This window comes from Talpa occidentalis, unplaced genomic scaffold, assembly GCF_014898055.3.
Source record: "Talpa occidentalis isolate TD23 unplaced genomic scaffold, MPIMG_talOcc4v2.1 talOcc4.2, whole genome shotgun sequence".
Taxonomy (NCBI): Eukaryota; Metazoa; Chordata; class Mammalia; order Eulipotyphla; family Talpidae; genus Talpa; species Talpa occidentalis.
Genome location: NW_023602073.1, coordinates 6,304,530 through 6,327,013, shown reverse-complemented (window position 1 = coordinate 6,327,013; position 22,484 = coordinate 6,304,530). Strand labels below are relative to the sequence as shown.

General features: G+C 43.7%; 2 protein-coding genes across 3 annotated transcripts in view; one reads left to right on the top strand and one right to left on the bottom strand.

The window, feature by feature from the left end:
• The window catches only part of ATXN1 (ataxin 1), a 27,130-nt gene extending 7,001 nt beyond the window's left edge, over positions 1–20,129 (top strand). The window contains exon 2 of the mRNA XM_037518902.2: positions 12,549–20,129. Within this exon, the coding sequence (XP_037374799.1) occupies positions 12,549–13,079 (531 nt within the window). The 3' untranslated portion in view covers positions 13,080–20,129. The remainder of the gene's footprint in view (positions 1–12,548) is intronic.
• The window catches only part of GMPR (guanosine monophosphate reductase), a 49,862-nt gene continuing 47,034 nt past the window's right edge, over positions 19,657–22,484 (bottom strand). Inside the window, exon 9 of one of the 2 annotated variants that reach the window (XM_037518901.2) lies at positions 19,657–22,484. In XM_037518901.2, coding sequence (XP_037374798.1) covers positions 22,304–22,484 — 181 coding nt within the window. In that variant the 3' untranslated portion in view covers positions 19,657–22,303. The other variant, XM_054698328.1, reaches the window with a different exon arrangement.

Below are 22,484 nucleotides of genomic sequence, written 5' to 3'. Positions count from 1 at the left end.
CAGAAAGCATCTTAGCAACGTGTCTTCCCGTTCGTTGCACCACTTCTTAGGAAGGCCCAGCCTGGGGACCCTCTGGTTTCACCTGACAGTCCCCCTGTCCCTCTGTCTCCTGTTCCCCAGGCTCAATTTTCTGAAGGTACCCAAAATCTGCTCGGCAGAATCGTAGTAAATTGTGTTTGTGAAGTGCTCGGGGGGTGAGACTTCTCTTTGCTTCCTTCCTCACTGCCGAGCTCCTTCTGTCATTAGGGCTGTCTGTCGCTTCTCAGAGCCTCCCTAGGTGACTGCTTCCCGTTACCTCCTTGGGGGCTGCTTAATATTCAGCGCCACCTCTTCTCCCTCCCTCCCTGGTGTGGCGTGGCGTGGCGCTCACACGGCAGGCAGTAATGATGTGCTCGCTGCACGTCTGCCATGGCTTTCCTTTCGTTCCACTGTTTTTTAATTTGACTGCTGTGTCCTGTGAGTCATCGGTGGCAGCCTTATGCATTTAATGGATTAGCTGGGGCCTAAAAATAGCCGAAGCCTCATGCAAGCAGCACAGAAGCCTGTGTAGTCCCTTAGCTGCCAAGGCAAACCCACTTGCCAACATGTCACATGCAGGCTTGATGGAAATGAATCCTGAATTGTATGGAAAGGTGGTGGCTGCAAAGCCGGGTGCTAGACCTGCGGTCCAGGAGTTGGTGCTCATCCTCCTGTCTGTCCTAATTCCAGAGAAGCTCCAGCAGAGAGATGGCATCAGAGCACATTTTTGTTTGTGTGTCTGTGCACCCCGGCAGAGAGAGAGAGAGAGAGAGAGAGAGAGAGAGAGAGAGAGAGAGAAGAGCTGGTCTCCCTTAGGCTTTGTGTAATGTAAATGCCCCCAATCCTGTGACCTTGCATGTACTAATGATGCAGTTTCTGTGGCCCATTGGTGTTGTTTTTAAATGACTAGACTTTATAGTTTAAACCAGTTTGAGGCTTGCAACAAAACTTGAGCAGAAAGTACAGACAGTCCCCAGACACATCCAGACTCCCCTATTATGAAGATCTTACATTCACATGGTATATTTGTTACAGGTGTTGAGCCAGTGTTGGTGCATTATTATATGCTCAAATCCATGGTTCTCATTAGGGTTTACTCTTGTGCTGTACTCGATGTGGATTTTGACAAATGGGTAACGTCATGTATCCAGCATTACACTATTATTAGTTTCACCACCCTACAAATCTTCTATGATTCACCTATTCATACTCATCCACCACATCCCCATCCAGAAGCACTGGCAACAGGAATCCTTTCACATCACGCGGTTCTGCCTTTTCCAGAAGGTCTCTAAGTTAGAGTCATACCGTATGGAGCTTTTTCATAATGCTTTCTTTCACGTGGCAATATGTACTTAAGGTTCTCCCATGTCTTTTTGACTTTCATAGCTCACTTCTTTTTAGGGCTGAAATATACGTTGTTCTTTAAGGCAGGCGTTTTATTTTATTTTTTTTTTTTTAAATAATAAATTTTATTGTTATATTCCCCATACAATTGCAGCCCCCCCATTCTGACCCCAATCCCTCCCCTCCCGCCCCCGCCCCCCTAAAAGTGTCTCTGGTTCATAGTTTTTTGTTGATTTTGATTTTCACTTTCTTATAGTTATTCATTTTCCTGGTCCCTTATTTAAGTTTTCTAGATTCCTGCTATGAGTGAGACCATCCGGTATTTTTCTTTTTCTTTCTGGCTTATTTCGCTGAGCATGATCCCTTCCAGCGCCATCCATGTTGCTGCAAATTGCATGAGTTTATCTTTTTTGAATGCTGAGTAATATTCCATGGTATATATGGACCACATCTTCTTGATCCAGTCATCTATTTTTGGGCATTTGGGTTGTTTCCAAAGCTTAGCTATTGTAAACAGTGCTGCTATAAACATAGGGGTGCAGGTGCTCTTTGGAATTGATGTTTCTGTGTTCTTTGGGTAAATACCTAGGAGTGGAATTGCTGGATCCTATGGAAGCTCTATGTTTAGTAGGTCCAGAAATCTCCACACAGCTCTCCACAGTGGTTGGACCAGTTTGCACTCCCACCAACAGTGCAGAAGAGTTCCTTTTTCTCCACACCCTCGCCAACATTTGTTGTTGCTAGTTTTTTTAATATGTGCCATTCTCACTGGTGTAAGATGGTATCTCATGGTAGTTTTGATTTGCATTTCCCAAGGCAGGCGTTTTAAGAGAGCAAGTGGGTAGGTTCTGCCTTCCTGGGGTGCATCCCACAGTGGAGGTGCTGTGAGCCATACTACACTGTTTCAGGAAAAACTTAAGATTTCATTTCTGTTTTGCATAGAAGATCTGGGTACAGGCCAGAGGTGCTGGGGGTGAGAGGATTCACCAGAGACAGAATGGGGAGCAGAACAGGCAGATCCACAGAAATCCACTGCTGAGGGGAGCAGCGGGTGAGACAGGAGAGGTCTGTCGTGCCCTATGTGAGTCAGCTCCCTGGCCAGGGATCGAACTCAGGCCATCATGGTGATAGTGCTGATGCCTTAACCCCTAGGCCACCAGGGAGGCCCGGAAAAACCCAGTTTGTAATTTGGGACTTGTGTTTGGAGGTGTCTCTAGGCTGGGGTATGGGTTTGGGTTTACTGCACAACCCTGATATGCTTCCACCAAAGTCTGAGTTAGGTTTAGCATTGACGTGATTAAATGTTTTAAATGGAACTCACAGATACTCTTACACTCAACTGAGGAGTTGTGACCGTTTTTATTAATGATTTTTAAGCATGGAAATAAAGGCTTCTCACCCTTTCATCATTGCCCCAGGGTTGTCTGACTTCTTGATGTTGGGAAGGTAGCTAGATGCAGGGGTCTGCACGGAAGACAGACTGGCTTCTCCCAACGGCTAAAGTGGGACCAAGATTTTTATTTGTGGACAAAGTTTAGAATTCCCACTATCATCGTTTCCCTGGGGTGGCTTGTGAGATGTGTCAGTGCTCCTGATACAGGAACGATGTGTACATTTGGGATAGTGTCAGGCAAAATTGTTTTGTAAAACAGATGCCCTCCGCATTTGTGAAAACAGGGATTCTCTCTTGTGAAGGGAAAAGGAGACATATTTAAACAACAGACGTTTTGTTTCTTTATATCTTGTTTTTGGTGATATGTACATATGTGTGTATATAGACATAGCCCCCATCTAAGATTGAAATATATGATCAAACAGCACAAATAGGAGTATACACAGACACCGTGTTTAGACACAGTAGCTATTGACTAAGCAGTTAAAGGAATCTCATTGAACTTACACACAGAAGAGCCAGGAATGGTCTTAAAAGCCAATCATTAGCCAGAGCAGGAAGGTGACATTGAATTAATATTTAGCAGCTGAGAAGTGAAGATGCCTCCCAGTCTTGGCCCTGAACAGAAGGTGGAGGTGATTGCTTTAGAGGAGTTGGTTTAGGGGGGTGGTGAGTCAAAGGGTGTTTTTGTAGCTGCAGGAGGGCAGGAAAGGGTGGAGGAGTGTGGAGGTGATCTGCCCCTAAAAAGAGAGAGTTACTGGCTACAAGGCATCCAGAGATGAAAGACAGAGGGGCCTCCAGCTGACATAAGGACAAAGGCTATTCATGTTCACATTTCATCCTACAGACTGCTTAAAGTATTTGGAAAAGGATGTATTTATGGGATGAAAAAATGGGCTATGTCGAGTTGCTAGGAGTTATGTAACTTGTTTTGGTTTTATATGGTATTGCCCCAGGAATATCTATATCTATATCTATATATATTTTAAAGATTTATTTATTTATGCATACAAAAATGGGGTGTAGGGCAGCAGTGGGGGGAGAGTGAGAGGATTCACCAGAGACAGAGTGGGGAGCAGAACAGGCAGACTGCCTGAAATACACTGCTGAGGGGAGCAGCGGGTGAGACAGGAGAGGTCTGCTGCGCCATGTGGGTAGCTCCCTGACCGGGGATCGAACTCATGTTGCAGTGGCTGGTGATAGCTTGGTGGCAATGAGATTTTTAACCCCTGTGTCTCCAAGGAGGCCAGGTATATTTTCATTGGGATTTAATAGAGGCCATTTGAACCCCAACAGGATCATAAAATGAACTGCTGAGTATTAGCGCAGCTGAAAGAGCAAAAAGGAACTTTCAGAGTGGGGCGAAAGTAACTCGAGTGTGATTCAGTGAAACCATGATGAGCTCAGCGTCTGACAGAGGAATGCTGAGTGAAGCAGCTGTGGCTCAGCTGAGAAAGCTGGCTGCTAGAGGCTGAGCCAGAGCCTGGAATGCCCTGCTCCTCTCCTTGCTATGTGCCCAGTTCAGTCCCTGCAGGTGACAAGAAACAAGGCCAGGCAGAGCCTCTGCGGCGTGTCAACACTGACCTCTGTTGGTCATTTGTGCCATTGCAATGTTTTTAAATACGGAAAGCAAATGGAAGTCTATTCTTTCGGATTTTTATTGAGCACCTATTTCATGCCAAGAATTATCCTAGACTCCGGGTATAGGACATTGAGCAAAACAGATAATACCTCAGCTCCTGAAGAATACATACGTAACTCAGAAAATAATGCAACCAAAAATATTAAGTCCCATAAGGAAAAAATAAAGCAGCATTAGAGAAGGTGAAAACACTAGGGATGGAGGGTTGTTTTTTAAACAGGGTAGTTAGTGAAGCGGTCTCATCCGAGAAGGGATGACAGTAGAAGGCATTAGCACACAAGGCAAAAAGGATTCCAAATAGAGGGGAAAACAGACTGAGAAGTGCATACGTCCTTAAGAGTTAAAGCACCAGGTCCTCCCTGGTGGCACAGCGGTTGAGTGCTGGGTTGCAAAGCTTCCCGCAGCCTCTGCAGCACCGGTTCGATCCCCGGCCACCGGGTGAGGGTCCCACATGGCGCGCAGTTTTCTCCTGCTGCCTGCTGCTCACCTCAGCAGTGTGTTTCGTTGGTCTGCCTGCTCTGCTCTCTGCTCTGACTCTGGTGAATTCTCTCACCCTCCCGCGCTTCTGACTGTACCCAGTGCTTGTGTAAATAAATAAATAAATCTTTAAAAAAAAATAGAAAGAGTTAAAGCACCAGTGAGGATCAGTATCATTCCCGTGCAGTGAGGAGGGGGTGGGATGCTTGCTAGTGGCTGCTTTTTTCTCCCCGTGAGATGCTGGCTTCACCAGGACAAGGGCAGTAGAGTTAATGAGAAGTGGACTCATTCTAGATCTGTTTGGAAGAGAGGATTTGCATGGATGCAGAATGAGAGAAAGTGTGTAGAAATACAATTCCCAGGTCTTTGATCTGAACAAGTGGATGGATGGGGATCTCATTTATGGAAGAACACAGGGTACAGGGGTGGGAGGGGCAGTTCTGGAGGTTGTTTTGGACATGATCTCAATTGTCATCCACCAGGACATCATCAGAACAAGTTGTCCATTTCCAAAGGCCCTGGTGAAGTTATCTGTGCCCTATGCAGCATAAAATGGGTCTTAAACAGTAGGTATTCTTCCACAGTCCCTACCAGTTAGCAGGTGTTTGGTGCTATTAACCTCAATTAAAACTGAAACACTCAATGATATTTGGAAGTTCTCAGCACCTGAGGAAAGACCCATATGAGCCTCAAGCTCAAGGACTCATAGACTCATTTTCCACCTAAGAATAGCAGCCTGTCACCTAATTGTACCTCTGTTCCATGTCCAAAACAGTCCTGACATTAGCATTGACAGCCTGTTTTGAGGGAGCTAATAGTCCTCTCCAAGGGAATTTTAAGCAGACAGACCTAACTGTACATATTCTTACAGGGAAATCCCTCAGTATGATTTCTTCATCAACTGTTTTAATGATCAGTTAACCTTTAAGAATGTTTATGCCCTTTTGGAAAACTCAATTATGAAGCAAAAATAGATTTATTATGAATGCCTTAGTGGGCTTATTTGAGGCAGGCACATGAGTTTACCTTTCATCAAATAAAGGGAGGGAGAGAAACTTATTTTCACATACAATGCAGACAAAAAATGTTTAAAAATATGCATTATCCAGAGCATTCAGGCTCGATAGGAGAAAAACATTAGTGAGGATGAATAATGAGTGAGGATAAATAACTAGTGTAGAGAAAAGCAGCATTTGACCAGAGCTATCCAGTCCAGAGTCTGCAATGATCTGATTGTCTGAATAATCGCTCACTCCTCACTCACATAGATTCAGCTGAGAAACACGTTATGTGGCACCTTTTCCTAGGATGGCAGCACTCCATGGAAGGAGACACAGGCAGAATTTAGGAGGAAGGGAACAAGGTAAACCTCTGAAGTGGTAGAGGTGATTTCCCCAAGGGTATCCAGGTTAAATTAATTCTATTATAAAGGAATTGTGGAATGTATATTCAATGGAACACTACTCTGATATTTAAAAAGATGAAAAGGTACCTTTTGAGATGATATGAGACAATATAAGTCAATTCTGCCAAGCGAAACAAGTTAAACAGTGAAAGACATTACCTGATGGTTTCACTCATTTGTGGAATATAAATAACCAAAAAAACTGGAAGGGCACAATGTGAAAAACTCTCAGGTGCTGCGAAAATATGGTGGTTACAGGAGAGCAGGGATCAATGTGATTGAGTATTGGTTCTGGAGCTTTGATGAGATGAGTGAAGCAGGTGCACGTTGAGGTGTGAAGCTATCCTCCCAAAATGGTACGGTTTTATTTAATGGTAATTAAATAACATTTGATTAAAAAGAATGAGTCCATTCCATTGCCATCAGCACTTTTTAGTGCACATCTCAAATACTCTTCTGTCCTTCTTCTCCCATCACTTTTCTTTCATGATTTATCAGATAAGCTGTTCAAGCAATAAACCACTTTCAGTCTAAGAACTGCCTTTGGATTTTGGAGATGAGGAAGGACTCTCTAAATGTCCAAAAACATGGTGTATGTAACATGAGCATAGACATCTACATTGTGGCTTCTGGAATAATGACTTGGAGAGACATGTTATAAAGGCCTTGACCCGTTTCTTCTTAATGAGTCTACAGATACTGTTAACATGTGGAAGCCTTCAGATTTGTGTAGGAGTATGCAGTGGATGTTAACTTCAGAACATGGAAGATTGGCTGCTCTGAGGGGTGTATACCAGGATGGCTCACACACCAAGATCCTGTGCACTTCGGGTGCTGGGCTCTCTGCCAGCAAAGAGACAGATTGCCCAAGAGCAGGGAAGCAGCTAGAACCATGGGAAGCCAAGAAAGAGGCCAGTGTGTGTGCAAAAATAGGGCTTCCAATATTATGAACATCTCCTGACCTGTCTGGTGTTAAGCAGGGATAAGCAAGCAGCGAGTCTGGTAGGGATTCTCCTGAGATAGTTACTCTTGAGAATTTTGTCTTTATGACTTGGAAATGCAGCTAAACAATCCCCACTTGAAGTGGGATTTGTTCCTTCTGCTCAGTGTATGATGTTAATTATGCTAGGAGGTATGGGATAGGATTTATGGAGCCAGCTCCAGATTGGCCCTCCCACTTAGGACTCAGTGGGCATCCCCATCTGATATTGCCACTTCTAAATATATGTATACATATGTATATGCAAACATATATGTGTGTATAGATAAATGTAGTTCTGAATATTGAATATCAGACTCGTCACACACTTGTCAGGAGGACTAAAATTGTCCAAGAAGACAGGCAGACACCTTCACCATGTTCATTGCATGGAACAAATCCATAGCTCATGTGAGCAGATCCTATGTATTTGAGGGTAACATTCACCACTGTTGGGGGGGGGCGGGTAATGGGAATGTTAAATTCATCTCTTTGGGTGGTATTACTTTTGTCCACAGGGACAAATTCAATGAGACTGAGATTGAATCCCAATGTCATCAGTTTATAGTTCTGATATTAGGCAGGTGATTTCATCCTTCTCAGATTGTAGTTTCTAATTGGAAACTAGAATTGGAAACTAGTTTGGAACTAAACTAGTTTCCAAACTAAAGGTGGAACAACAGTACTTTTTCATTAATACATTATAAGCATTAAATCAAATATATTTGTGAAGTTCATACCTGAGTATTTCATAGATAGTAGGTACTTAAAAAAAAAGTTACCTCTATTTACATTATTAAATTAGCCCAAAATCATGAATTTTCATGTATATTATATATTTATATGGGCTCAGACTGGCACACAAACACTGTAAAAACAGACTTTTGTATATATTCACCATAGTTGTTTTCAAAACGTGTGTGTCTTCTATGGACACAAATAAAGTATATCACTCAAGAAGTGTGTCTAGAACTCGATCCATCATACGTTCCAAAAAAGATAAAGCTGGTTGAACAGAAAAGCTATATCTATATAAATTACATGGAAATATACTACTTTTGATTTTGTGTTTGCAGTACAAGTGTCCATGTTTGTAAAATTCAACAGACATCTTAATATTATTGTGTATAGTAAATAGTATTTTGATTTACCCACACAGCTACCATTTTCATTATTCTTAGGTCTGTTCATCTCACAAAATGTGTTTCGAACACATTTTTCAATTTTTGGAGGAATTTGACCAAGATAGGTATTAGTTCATTTTTGAAGGTCTGATAGAATTCACTTGTGAAACCATCTGGTCCTGGACTTTTGGTTTTTGAGAGAGTTTTGATTACTGCATCAAATTCCTTTTTTGAGATGGATTTGTTCAGGATTTCTATTTCTATTTCTTCCCTATTCAGCCTCAGATGATTGTCCAAGTCTAAAAATTTATCCATCTCTTCTAGGTTTTTGAATTTGTCTGTGTATGAATGTTCATGGTCATGGTCGTCTCTAATTATCCTCTGAATTACTGCAGCATTAGTTGTAATTTTTCCTCTTTCATTTACAATTCCATTTATTTGAGAGTTTGCCCTCATTTTCTTAGTAAGCCTTGCTGGAGGTTTATCTCTTTTCATTTTAATTTTTTGGAGGAATTAACTTTTGGTTTCATTGTTTGGATTGTCTTTTATTGCTATTTAATTTCTATCTGCTTTGATTTTGATTATTACTGACTTTTGGACTTGGTTGTTCTTTTCCTAATTCCTCCTCCAGAGAGAAGGTTATTTGAGCTCTTTCTTGTTTCTTGATATGAGCCTGTATTGCTATATACTTCCCTCTTAGTACTGCTTTTGCTGTATCCTGTAAGTTTTGAAAAATTGTGTCCTTATCATTTGTCTTGAGGTACTTTTTGATTTCTTCATTAACCCAATAGTCTTTCAGGAATGTGTTGTTCAGGTCCCTGTATTAAGGGGTTTCCCTGCTTTTTTTTGACACTTGATTTCTAGCTTGATGCCTTTATGGTCCAGCAAGTCAAAGCATATTATCTCTATTCTCAATTCTTACCTCACTTTCTGCTAATGCTTACAAGTGAAGTATTTGGCTGATCTTGCTAATCTGGCCATAATATCTACCTGCTTTTTTCAGCAGATATTGGTTTCCCAGTATGTTCCATACACCAGGAATCTTGTTCTTGGTAAGAGGTCTCCTGCCTGACTGTACGCCTAGCTGACCAGCAAGAACTGGGTACCAAGACAGTAGCCCCAAGAGCAAAGAGGACTGGGGATCCTACACACTTTGTCTATTCTACTTCTGTGACTTTCTCCTGAAATTTTCATCTACTGTAGCTCTCTTTTTATATCTTGATTCTCCACTGTTACCTTATTACTCTCTATCTTCTGTTCATTGCTTTTATTTCTAAGGATATTCTTTTTTTTTCTGTTTTCTTAATATTCTTCCATATTCTTTATCATGGCAATTTTAAATTCTTTATCTGTTAGGGGGAGTATTTCTTCCATGGCTGTGAAGTTGGGCTTTGGAGATTTAATCTTTGTGTGTTGTATTCCACCCCCACCCCAGGACTCATGAGGACATTTGTTGGATTTCTCCTTCCCCTTATTTGTTTTGGGATCTATCTGCTGTAGATGTGGCAGCTGCCGAGTGTGACACCCCCTCTCACTGGTCAGGAGTCCCACTGGTCTGTGCAGATTGCGGGTGGGGTCTCATGGAAAGTGGCAATGTCTGAGGCCACTCCAGCACTTTCCTGAGTGCAGGTCCAGGTTCTCACCAGTCTGGTGGTCAGCCAGTGGGCTCTCACGAGGCTTGGAGTCCCTTCCCTGGTGCAAATGTGGGCTCTCACAGATCCAGGAAGGTGACTGGCAGAATCTCCTCTTGTCTTCATGTGTGAAGGAACCTTTTGATTGGTATAGAATTTTTGATTGGGGGCCTCCCCGGTGGCGCAGCGGTCGAGCGCTGGGTTGCAAAGCTGCCCGCAGCCTCTGCAGCACCAGTTCGATCCCCAGCTGCTCCCCGGCCACCAGAGGCGGGACCCACATGGCGCGCAGACCTCTCCTGCCGCCCGCTGCTCCCCTCAGCAGTGTCCTTCGGTCCTTCTGCCTGCTCTGCTCCCCGCTCTGGCTCTGGTGAATTCTCTCACCCTCCTGCACCTCTGACTGTACCCAGTGCTTGTATAAATAAATTAAATCTAAAAAAAAAATTTTTTGATTGGCATCTCCTTTTCTTTAGCACTTTAAAGAGATTCCATTGTCCTCTAGCTTCCACGGTTTTTGTTGTGAAGTTAACTACAAGTATAATTATTGCTTATTTGGAGATAATGTATTGATCTGGAGGTTTCAAACAATTTTTTCTTGTCTTTGCCTTTATATTAGTTAAATTATGATATACCTCCATGAGAATTTCTTTTTCTTTTTCCTGCTCGGGCTATTTGCAGATCCATGACTTATTGTCTCATTAGTTTGTAAAATTCTTAGTCATTATCTTCTGACATATTACTTTGCCCCATGTTCTCTCACTCCTCTTTGTAGGGTTCAAATTACGTCTGTTAGAGCTTCTCATGTGTATTGCATGTATCTTACTGTTGCCTCTGTATTAGCCCTCTTTTTGTCTGCTTCATTTTGTGTAGTTTCTTCTAAAGCCCTAGTTAGAGAATGCCATTCTCTAATTGTATGCTCAACCATGGTTCTTCTCATCAAGTTTCACCTTTATTTAATAAAAGTTCACCTTTATTTCTAGAGTACAGCACTTTGGGGGCCACAACAAGAGGGTACACCAGAGGGCATCTTCCCTTGATGTTCTATGATCTCCATTCCCTGCCATCCACCTTCATCTCTGCTCCCAAACTGTCGAGATCACCAAAAGTCCACTTAGTTTCACAACTGCTCCACTTTGGAATGTGCAAATGCCCTGTTGGGGGCATATGTTCCAAGCACCAGGTTCAAATCTCTGGACCATCATCCTTTCCTGACACTGACCCAGTGATTTTTTTTGCTATCTTACTTTTTTTCTAATGCACAAGAATAAAAGAGGGTATTTTACATGTTGTCCAGAGTTTCGTTAGCTTATTTTTTTCTTCAGAATATTTTGTTGTCCTCAGCAGGAGGGTTAGTCCAAATTACCTAATTGATTACTTCTAGAAAATCCTTTGAAAATTGACTTTTAAACTACTTCACTGTTTTCTTTCTCTTTTTTTTTCATTATAGCATAAAGTTGAAGAAATTAAATTTCCATGAAAATCGAACTGTTAAAACCTCAAATGTATTTCAACCTAATTTAATGACAATAGTGATATTCTCACTGGACAGTTTGCAAATCCCTCACATACCATCTCCTTGCCTTTGTTCACATGTGGAATACTTCCAGGAATGTCTTTTCTTTGAAACCACACTCTACCCCAAATATATATATATATATATATATATTTTTTTTTTTTTTAATTCAGCACAGTGTATCCTCATCCAAGAAGATTTCCTTGCTCCCCTCTCTTTCAAACAGGCCTCTGCCTTCCTCTGGCCTCTTCCAATGTTAATAACTGTGTAAAGTTCTATAACCCCACTCTGTAAATCCTTTTACCTTCCACTTTGGATATTTGGTTTTGGGGGGTGCTCAGGACTCAAGTGCTTGGGGCTTGACCAAGATGGATCAAGCCCCTGAACTGTCTGTATCCATTTCACCCTTTCCCCAACATTATCCTCAGCTCATTTTTTAAATCCTACCCATCCTTGGTTACAGTAGCCCTGATTCCCCTCCCACTAATAAATATTTATTAACCTCCAACCATATACTTGGTGCCCTTTTAGAGCCCAGGGGTTGTGATAAAACCATAAATGCCTGCCTTATGGAAGGTACATACAGACTAAGTCTGACCCATGTATTGTCTGTCATACATTAGAAGAGCATCTGTCCAGGGATAGCACAAGACCATAATTTGGGCTTCTGAGACAGACACAGCCTAGTGCATTGCTGAACTTTTAGGACATGTTCTGCCATCCTTAGGGGGCAGGGAGGGGAGAGGTCTATTGACTTGTTTGAATGGAGACCTGCTATAAAGTGAGATTTTGAATTACTGATTGGACCTTTGCACTGGAGTCATTCCACTGGCTTCGACCCAACATCTATAGAAGGTAAGTCGAGGTACAGCTGAACATAAAACCTGTATTTGTGTGCACGGATGGAGGTTTGTAGAAGTCCTTTTGTCCCCCTTCAGTTTCCCTGTATGTAAAATAAAACAAGAATACACTGTTTTCATTTCTCTCCCTCCTGTCCCCTCTGTCTCTCACTGTTTCTGCAGGTCAGCGTTGAAGTTTTGGTAGAGTATCCTTTTTTTGTGTTTGGACAGGGCTGGTCATCTTGCTGTCCAGAGAGAACCAGCCAACTCTTTGATTTGCCGTGTTCCAAACTCTCTGTTGGGGATGTCTGCATCTCGCTTACCCTCAAGAACCTGAAGAACGGCTCTGTTAAAAAGGGCCAGCAGGTGGATCCCGCCAGCATCCTGCTGAAGCACTCAAAGACCGACAGCCTCGCGGGCAGTAGACACAGATACGCAGAGCAGGAAAACGGAATTAATCAGGGAAGTGCCCAGATGCTCTCTGAGAATGGCGAACTGAAGTTTCCAGAAAAAATAGGATTGCCTGCAGCACCTTTGCTCACCAAAATAGCACCCAGCAAGCCCGCAGCCACGAGGAAGAGGAGGTGGTCGGCGCCAGAGACCCGCAAACTGGAGAAGTCAGAAGACGAGCCACCTTTGACTCTTCCTAAGCCTTCTCTAATTCCTCAGGAGGTTAAGATTTGCATTGAAGGCCGGTCTAACGTAGGCAAGTAGAGGCCATGCGGGGGAAGGAAATGTGGGTCTCCCTTATCATGTGTATCAAGATTACTGTACTGTAGGCTAAATAATACAGTATTTACATGTTATCCTCTTCCTTTAGGTTTCTGTTATAACCTTGTCATTAGCGTTGCAGCTGGTGTTGCGCAGGAGACTGGTGCATATGCTCTGCCCACGTGTCTGGCAGGGAGTTGCACCTGCAGCATCCCCGGGCTTGACTGCGCTGGTTTCCTGAGCAAGTTCTCCTGGAAGGGAACTGCAGGGCGGGCGAGCGAGCGTGCGTGCAGCGAGCGAGGGTCTCTCTCTCTCTGCCTCCCTGTCTCCCTCTCTTGTTCTCAGCGCGGGGTGTCCTCTGGAGGTCCTCACGTGCAAAATAAACATCAGGATCCCCGCGTCAGGACATCCTAGAGAGGCATCAGACAGCGGGTGGAAAGCTAACCGTGTAAAACATGTCCCCCCTCCAACATATTTTACAATAAAAGCAACTTTTAATCCTATAGATATATATTTCCCCCTATGGGGCCTGACTGCACTGATATTTTTTTTAAAGAGCAACTGCCACACGTGGGATTTCGTTTCTGCTTTACGAGTGCAGTGAAGTCTCCAGGGTGTCGTGCGTGTGGGAGGGGCAGCCCCTGCAAGGCCGTGCTCCCCCAGAGTTGGGGGGGTAGTGGGGAGCAGGTGTGGGCAGGGAACCCCCACTCTGATTTCTGTGCAGTGTTAGGAAAACCAATCAGGTTATTGCATTGACTTCGCTCCCAAGAGGTAAACTGCCCGACAGTGAGAGCCAAGGAAGCTCTTGGCATTGGGTTTGCAAATCTTTTGTCTTTTAACTCTAGTACTGTTTATAGTTCATGACTATGGACAACTCGGGTGCCACTTTTTTCAGATTCCAGTGTGACGTGAGGAATGAGATTTTGAAGATGAGCATATAAATTACTATCTCTAAGCACTTCAAATGCTGTTCACACTTTATTACCAAGCATCTTGGTCTATCATTCAACAAGTACTGTATCTCACTTTAAACTCTTTGGGAAGAAAAACAAAAAAAAACTAAGTTGCTTTCTTTTTTTTCAACACTGTAACTACATTTCAGCTCTGCAGAGTTTCTCACGAGCAAGAGATTGAAAGTTTCGATGTGGTTTAAAGGGATGAATGTGAATTTTGACCTAGTATGTGACCATGAATGACCACCAAGAACAGCCTGAAGGGGGCGCTTTTCACTTTGATGTCTGAGAATTAAAGGCAGAGCTGACAGAGAAACTGAGAGAAAAGGGATGGAAATACTCATTTTTGTCCAGTGTTTTTCTTTTAAAGATGAACTTTTAAAGAACCTTGCGATTTGCACATCTTGAGTTTATAATTTGTGTGATATTCCTGCAGTTTTTATCCAATAACATTGTGGGAAAGGTTTGGGGGACTGAACGAGCATAAATAAATGTAGCAAAATTACTTTCTAACCTGCCTAAACTCTAGGCCATTTTATAAGGTTATGTTCCTTTCGAAATTCATTTTGGTCTTTCTACTACATCTGTCACAAAGCCAGGTCTTAGCAGGACAACTCTGAGAATTTTCTTCAGATTCATTGAGAGAGTTTTCCAAAAAGACATTTATATATGTGAGCAAGTTTTTTTTTTTTTTTTAACAATTGCTTTATTATTGTTGTTATCAATGTTATTTTCAGAATGAATTTTTTTTCATCTGAAGTCAAATCAAGAGTTAATGTTTGGTACAAACCCAGAAAGGGTATTTCATAGTTTAAACCTTTCATTCCCAGAGATCTGAAATAGCGGTTGTAGATTTTGAGTCTGCATCTTAAAGTGCTTTTTTTTTTTAAAAAAAAAAAATGTTTTATAACTAGGGAGAAATTTTTAAATATTCTTACTTGGAATGGCTGCAACTAATCAGAACCGATGCTGATCTAATTTCCCTTTTACCATTGAACCAAGTATTTCTTCCATTTCACAAGTTATACAAAAAAAATTCTCAAATGTCAACCCATATTTAGCGATCTAGTATTCCTTCGTATTTAGTTCTCACCGGAACTCAAGATTTTTATGAACCTTTTTCTGGGGTGTACCAAAAACATTTGACTAGGTTTAGAAAATAGTTAGAACCATTTCTTGACTTTCTTCAGATTTCATTACCCTCTCGGCAGGCTGGCGAGAGCTGGGTGGCCCGTTCTTGAAGTCATAGTGCTTATTTAGTGCTGTATTTTTTTTTTTTAACCTTTCTGTTCAGAGAACTTGCTTAATCTTCCATATATTCTGCTCAGGGCACTTGCAATTATTAGGTTTTGTTTTTCCTTTCTGTTTTGTAACCTTTGATAGTAAGAGGAACACGGGGCTGCCATGTAGACTTTTGTCCTCATCCGTACCACTATTTATAGCAACTCGTGGACTCCGAACAACACACATCACCTTTTGGCTTACTTGGATCCACAAAACCAACACTAAAATGGGAAAACATTCATGGTTTGGAGCAATAGGAACATCATCCTAATTTTTGTGCTTCTATCTATTTCAGGTATAGGAATTATAAAATAATCGGTTCTTTCTAAACATTGTCGCATTTCATTCTCTTGCTTTTTTTAGCATGTGCAATACTTTCTGTGCCAATAGTCTGACCGTCTGCTCTAGTTAAAACTCATACCCTTTCGGCTTTTTCCTGTTCGGTTCATCTTCCCCACTCTGGCCAGAGAAGGGCTGGAGGGAAGAGACCCAGGAAGGGGATTGCCTCCTGCTGCGGATGCTGAGTGCTGGGGCAGGGAGCCTTCAGGAGCACCCCGTGTCTGTCGCCATGTTGCAGAAAGAGCAAGCCAAGGAGATCTAGGGGAAGAGCTGCGGTTCCCCAGGTCACCACGAGGAATAGTCGATGTGGAGCGTGGAGAGGAAGGAGGCAGAGTCATCTCTCAGGCACACTCGGGAGCAGTGTAGCCAGGATCAACCCGTTTTCCACGTCCTCTCCGCGCTGGGCCAGGCCCTGCCTGAGGTCTGTGTCCTTGAGACTTCAAGTCGTGCCTCTGAGCAACGGCCTGTGGCTGCGGAGGGAGCGACCTGGCAACCATGTCACCTCTCCTCTGTGTCAGCTCTGTCCTCAAATAGGAACAACAACTCGAGGACAGGGAGCCTCCTCTTGTTGGCAGACATTGGCGAGCCCCAGACTCCCAGAACAGCCTTTGGCACCGCTCCTGTGTCACGAACCTAACCGTGACAGGTGTAGAAATTCTTCGGTGCCGTGCAGCTTACGAGGATCAGCTATGTGCCTCTGTACTGTGTCCACTTTGCAATATTTACTGACAGCTGTCTTTAGTTCTTCTTTCTCTCCTGTTTTCCATTTTTAAACAAATAACAGCAGGCCTTTTGCGTTTACAATGGAACACAATCACCAAGAAATTAGTCAGGGCGAAAAGAAAAAAAATAATAAGAAACCAACAAACAAGAACCTCTCTTTGTAGGGATTTCTAAATATATAAAATGACTGTTCCTTAGAATGTTTAACTTGAGAATTCTTTCAGTTTGTCTGGTCCACTTGGGGTGGGGGCGGGGTGGGGGGCGGGGGATACAGACATGGATGCCACTTACCTCAAATCTTTTCAAGTGGAAATCCAAATTGCGTTTTCATTTGGACCTTCAGGATGATTTTCTATGTCGGTCAAGTTTTCGTTTCCCCCAACTCACCCAGTTCGGTTTGGGATGATTGATTTTTTTTTTTTCTTTATTGTGGTGGATCCCATTTCTCAGCGAATGGCGACCCTCTATGTTTTGTGTTAGGCGAGTGTGTTGGGTTTTCCCCCACCAGAAAGTGGTGGCATCCCTCCTTCTTCCCCCACGAGGAACTCTGCGGAACCTTTCACACCTCTTACTCAGGGACGGGGCTGGCGTGTGTGTGGCACACTGATGTGCCCGGAAGCAGCACTTTGACTGCTCTGGGGTAGGGTTGTACAACTTCAAGGAATGTTTGGATTTCCTGCATCTTGTGGATTCCTCCTTAGAAACTGCATAGATTGCAATATAATGCTGCATGTTCGAGATGAACAGTAGCTCCTAGTAATCATCAAATCCACTCTTTGCACATAGTTTGATCTTTACTGAATATATTGCCAAAATTTATTTTTGTTGTCGTAGCTTTGGAATTTTTTATGTTTTTTTAAGGAGACAATTGACAATACCCTCTTAACATCTGTGACTACTAAGGAAACCTATTTCTTTCATAAAGAGAAAAGTCTCAAATGCTTTCGAAGACACTAATGCCATGCTGTTTCAGACATGGGTGAACAAGCAGAGCTCTTGGGACAGAAGGCCAGGCTTTTTGAGCTGTGTTGGTTGTCATGGCTACGGCTTCATGAAGCAAAAGCAGCTCAACAAACTGTGGTGTCTTCTCTCCTAAAACTCTTTGCACTTCCTGTTTCCTAATCACCCGCGAAGATTCCAGGTGAACACGGGGCCAGGGGTCTCCAGGGTCCGATCCAGCTGCCGTGGTGATACGAAAAGGAAGGGAAAATTACACTTTTTTTTTGTTGTTGTTGTTGTTTTTCCAAGGGAGGCATTTGCTTCCGCCTTTGTGTTTGCAACCCAGAATTTCTGAAATAGAGGATTTAAGAACACGTCAAGTCATAAATACACAGAGAATATACTTTTTTATAAAGCACATGCATATGCTGTTGTGTTGGGTTGGTTTCCTCTTCCACGGACAGTGTTGTGTTTCTGTCAATAGGGAAACTCCAAACAATTTGCACACCTCTACCCCGGAGCTGAGATTTCTTTTACATAGATGACCTCGCTTCAAATATGTTACCTTACTGATAGGATCTCTCCTTGTAGCACTATACCTTGTGGGAATTTTTTTTTTTTTAAATGTACACCTAATCTGAGAAGCTGAAGAAAACAAACTTTTTGAAGCACTCACTTTCAGGAGTACAGGTAATGTTTTTAAAAAATTGCACAAAAGAAAAATGAATGTTGAAATGATTCATTCAGTGTTTGAAAGATATGGATCTGTTCAAATAATGAGTTTCATACCTTGTTTGTAAAAAAAGAAAAAGAAAAAAGCATAAAGGTTGAAAGTTACCTGTTTTGTTTTTTTTTTTGTATATAGAAATTTGTCATGTCTAAATGATCAGATTTGTATGGTTATGGCCTGAAAGAATTACTACGTAAAAGGCTCTTAAACTATACCTATGCTTCCTTTATGTTTTGTTACACAGAGCCCTCTTCTGAGGGAGGGTCATTCTGTATTCTGCAGTTCGAGAATACCGTTCATTCCTATACTGAAAAATACTTCTCTGAGCTCCCTTCTTAGTTGAAACTCTTTAAGCCATTGCAACTCCTTTTTCTTCAGAGATGATGTTTGACATTGTCGGCACTTCCTGTTCCACTAAACCCAAAGAATATAATCCTGAACAAGAAGTGTTTGTAACAAGGGATCCTAGCTACCCGTAAGACAGGACTCATGACGAGGACAAAACAAAGTTCAGCCTTTTTTCCCCCGCACCTCATTTTCATGGGGGGGTAAAACATGCATTTTAATGTAAAGGCCTCATTTGAGTTTTATTTTCTCTGTAATCGTAAGAGGCCGAAATAAATACGGAGCAACTTCTCAGAAGTCAGATTCTGTCCAAAAATCGAGCCAGCCAACGGAAACTGGAGAGCTGAGGGGCTGTCGAGGCAGCCCCCCCAACAGCTACAGTTCTGAAATTCAGAATCTCGGCCCCTCCCTTACTGTTGAATGCAATTTTTCTGGTAGCTAACATTCACCTGTACGATGGCGGGAGGAAAGAGCGGCTTTGGTTTTCCATGTCCTCACGACCTGCGTACACATGGTTCAGCTGTATTAAAATTAAGTGCATTTGGCCAATAGGTAGTGTCTATCCAGTAACAGTCTCTAAGCATTTCCGTAACTTTTCTTATCTGAAAGGACTCAAGTCTTCCACTGCAGATAATCGGAGACTTCACCCAAGTTTTCTTACCCTTTGGTGGGTTGGTTTGCTGTCCGGATGGCCCGTCAGCCGGTCTCCTTTTCCATGGCCTGTCTGAAGGCCTTTTCTGGAAGTGTTGTTTACAGTAATCCTTGCCGAGATAACACACTGTCCTCCGAAAACCGAGTCTGAGGCGATGCTAAGCTGACGGGCTGCTGTCTTTAAAGAGCAGTCGCCGAGAAGCTGGCTTGATCGGCACCATCTGGGTCTTACCCGAGCCACCGACTCTTAGGCCTCTCTGGCGCAGGACTGGGGTAAGATCTGTAGTCAGTGACACCTTCAACTTGATGCCTGTGCATTGGGTTCTGTGAATACTGCCTCTTGGGCCTTTGGGGGATGTTTTGTCCTCTCCAAGCCATCGCCCCTCCCCTGTAACCCCAAATTGTCAGCTGTCAGGCGCTTTCAAGAGCCCCGCCAGGATTCCTGGTGGCTTTCGGTTAAGACTGTCCGATTTCTAGCCAGTGGGGTCCTGGCCCCCAGAGCCATCTCTGAGATTCGTACCATTGAATCATTATCCTCCAAACTTCAAACCTATGCCTCCCATCAGCCAGGGGGAAAAAGAGACACCAGACCTTTGAGGGCACTATCAGACTGACATGGCCAGTACAGAGGAGAACGAGAGAAGGAATGATGTTTTGCACCTTATTGAAAAGAAAATTTTAAGTGCATACATAGTTAAGAGCTTTTATTGTGACAGGAGAACTTTTTTCCATATGCGTGCATACTCTCTGTAATTCCAGTGTAAAATATTGTACTTGCACTAGCTTTTTTAAAACAAATATTAAAAAAAAAAAAACGAAAGAATTCATATTCTATTTTCTAATCGTGGTGTGTCTATTTGTAGGATACACTCGAGTCTGTTTATTGAATTTTATGGTCCCTTCCTTTGATGGTGCTTGCAGGTTTTCTAGGTAGAAATTATTTCATTATTATAATAAAACAATGTTTGATTCAAAATTTGAACAAAATTGTTTTAAATAAATTGTCTGTATACCAGTACAAGTTTATTGTTTCAGTATACTCGTACTAATAAAATAACAGTGCCAATTGCAAATGTGTCCTTGCTTTTGTGGGGGCCTCGGAGACAAGGCTGAGAATGCGGTGGTGACGCCTTCCTTACCCTCCTGGCACCCCAGGTAGGTCGGTGGTGGCGGGAAGTGACGTTGGCACTGCCTCGCCTGCTTAATTTTTTCTTGGGGGGTGGGGGGTGGGGTGAGGTGGTTGTGCTCGACACGAGGTTGAGAGAAAAGGCACGTTTCAGCATCTGACGTCTTGGCTTGTCCGTGTTTATTTCTCCCATCAGAACAAGCTGCTCATAAGAGGTTTGTCTAAACAGCATTTGGCAGCTTCACAGGCTCATAGAGCATCATCCACGCATTCTGTAGGTTTGCTGTAAACTGGCTGGGGACCTGCAGGTGCAAAGTTCCTTCCTGTCTCCTGGAGTTCACATCTGTTATAAACTCACCAGCAGAGCCCCCCTACCCCCCACCCCAGGACATGACCAGTCTGCACCACAGGTTTACCCCGTGTCCAGTCTCAGAAGTCAACTCTGCAACTGAGCAGCTGCCCAAGAGAGTAATTCTTCAAGGATCTAGAACTTTCAGGGGAACCCCCACTCCCTCTGCATGTGTGGCCATCAGATCCTGCCACCCTTAAGGTCCTGCAGGGGTGGAAGGGACCCATGGGTTTGTAAAGCCAAGTTTTTGCTTAGCTTAGGGACGGACACCTTTTTGTCTTGTTGGCTAGCTGTCTGGGGACACCTCACCAGGATTCTCTTACAAATTTAGAGCTGAGGTCCTAACATGGGCACTGGTTAAGTGCCTTGCAGCCCTGCCCAGAAGGACCATCCAGACCCACCTCTTCCAGAACAGTCAGGACAGGCGCACAGGGAGCTGTGGGCAAGTCTGGGGGGAGCGGGCCCGAGGCGATGACTGAGTGACTGTGAATGTTTGCTATCCTGCTGCTTTAATATAGATGCTAAGAGTTCTGGTTCTGACAAGTTCAGGGTCCAATAGCCGTGAGACTGACCTCGTAGGTCAAACTGATTAGGAGAGAAACCTTTGCTTTACAAGCTGCAAGGGGGAGAAAACTTGAAAACAACCTGGGGGTCCCCAGGTTGAGGCCCCAGGTGAATGACAATTCACAGACTCTCCCTCCCCACGCTGCACAGGGTACAGAAAGGCCTACCGGAGGGCAGCCGAGCTACATGTTTAATCTCATGTCTGCATGATAGATGGACAGACAGACTCCGCCACGGCACCCCCAGGCCCACTGCAATCGGAGGCAGAGATGGACTAGCTGAGGCCGGAGATGGTGTCTTAGAAATGCTGCATATTCAGCCTCTGCTTCAAAATGATCCCGGTAAGTTCTTGGCTTTTACAATAATTCTGTTTTCACTTCCCTAAAGACTTGAATGAGCCAGGCACCCAGCTTGGCTTTTCAAAACAAGCAGCTAGATGGAAAAAGAGGGCTGCCCACAGGGGTGCCACGTGGGCTGACTGGCCTTGCCCTCCTGGCCACAGGGTGTAGCAGGTGCCTGATGTGCCGAAGGGGACCATGGTGACCTCAAGCTAAATGAGGAGCATGGAGGGCATAGGCTGTAGAGTGCCCTGACTCCTGCTTCTATGGTTTCAATAGATTTCTTTAAGATCCCTTTGCTCCACCTCTCCCTGGTTTTGCAATAATCTCTTTAAAACTGCCAAACTTATCTAAGGGCTCAAATGGGAAACTTGTAACATTTTCCAGTCAAGAGCTTTTGTTGTTTTCCAGCAACCAAAGCTGGAGGGAGCAGCTGGATGCCAGTAATCTCCTTGGCCCTGACCTGCCCCCCTCCAACCACCCCTCCTCAACTTCCCCAGAAACTCAGAGCCTATCAGGGAAGGATGCAGGAAATGCCCATGGTGCCTACAGCTTGCTTGCAAATGCAAATGCCAGCACTCTAGCAAGTCTTAAGATAACAGCATTATATTAAAGTGAAACCTTTTCTTTAAAAAAAAAAAAAAACCCAGAAAGTGTGTGTGAGTTTTAACGATGAGGTTATGAGTTGCACGGGCAGTTGGGCTTTGACCACGGACCCAAGCAGTGCCCTGCTTCTGAGCCCCCAGAAGGCACTAGGGGAGCCCTGACGCCTCCAGGTGGCAGGAAGGGGAGACATTCCGCCATTGGGGAGCAGCCGGAAGCTCTGATGTAACAGGAGGGGGGAGAGGAAAGCGCGTGTGCCTGGCAGGGGAGCTCATCCTGGAGGTTAGCTGAACACGGTGTTGTGCTGCTGGGTCACCCGGATGAATGTCGCCCTCCTACTCAGCTCCTTGAGTTTGGCGGCCCCCACATAGGTGCAGGTAGACCTGAGTCCCCCAAGAATATCCAGAATCGTGTTTTCCACATCCCCTTTGTAAGGCACTTCCACTGTCTTGCCCTCAGAGGCT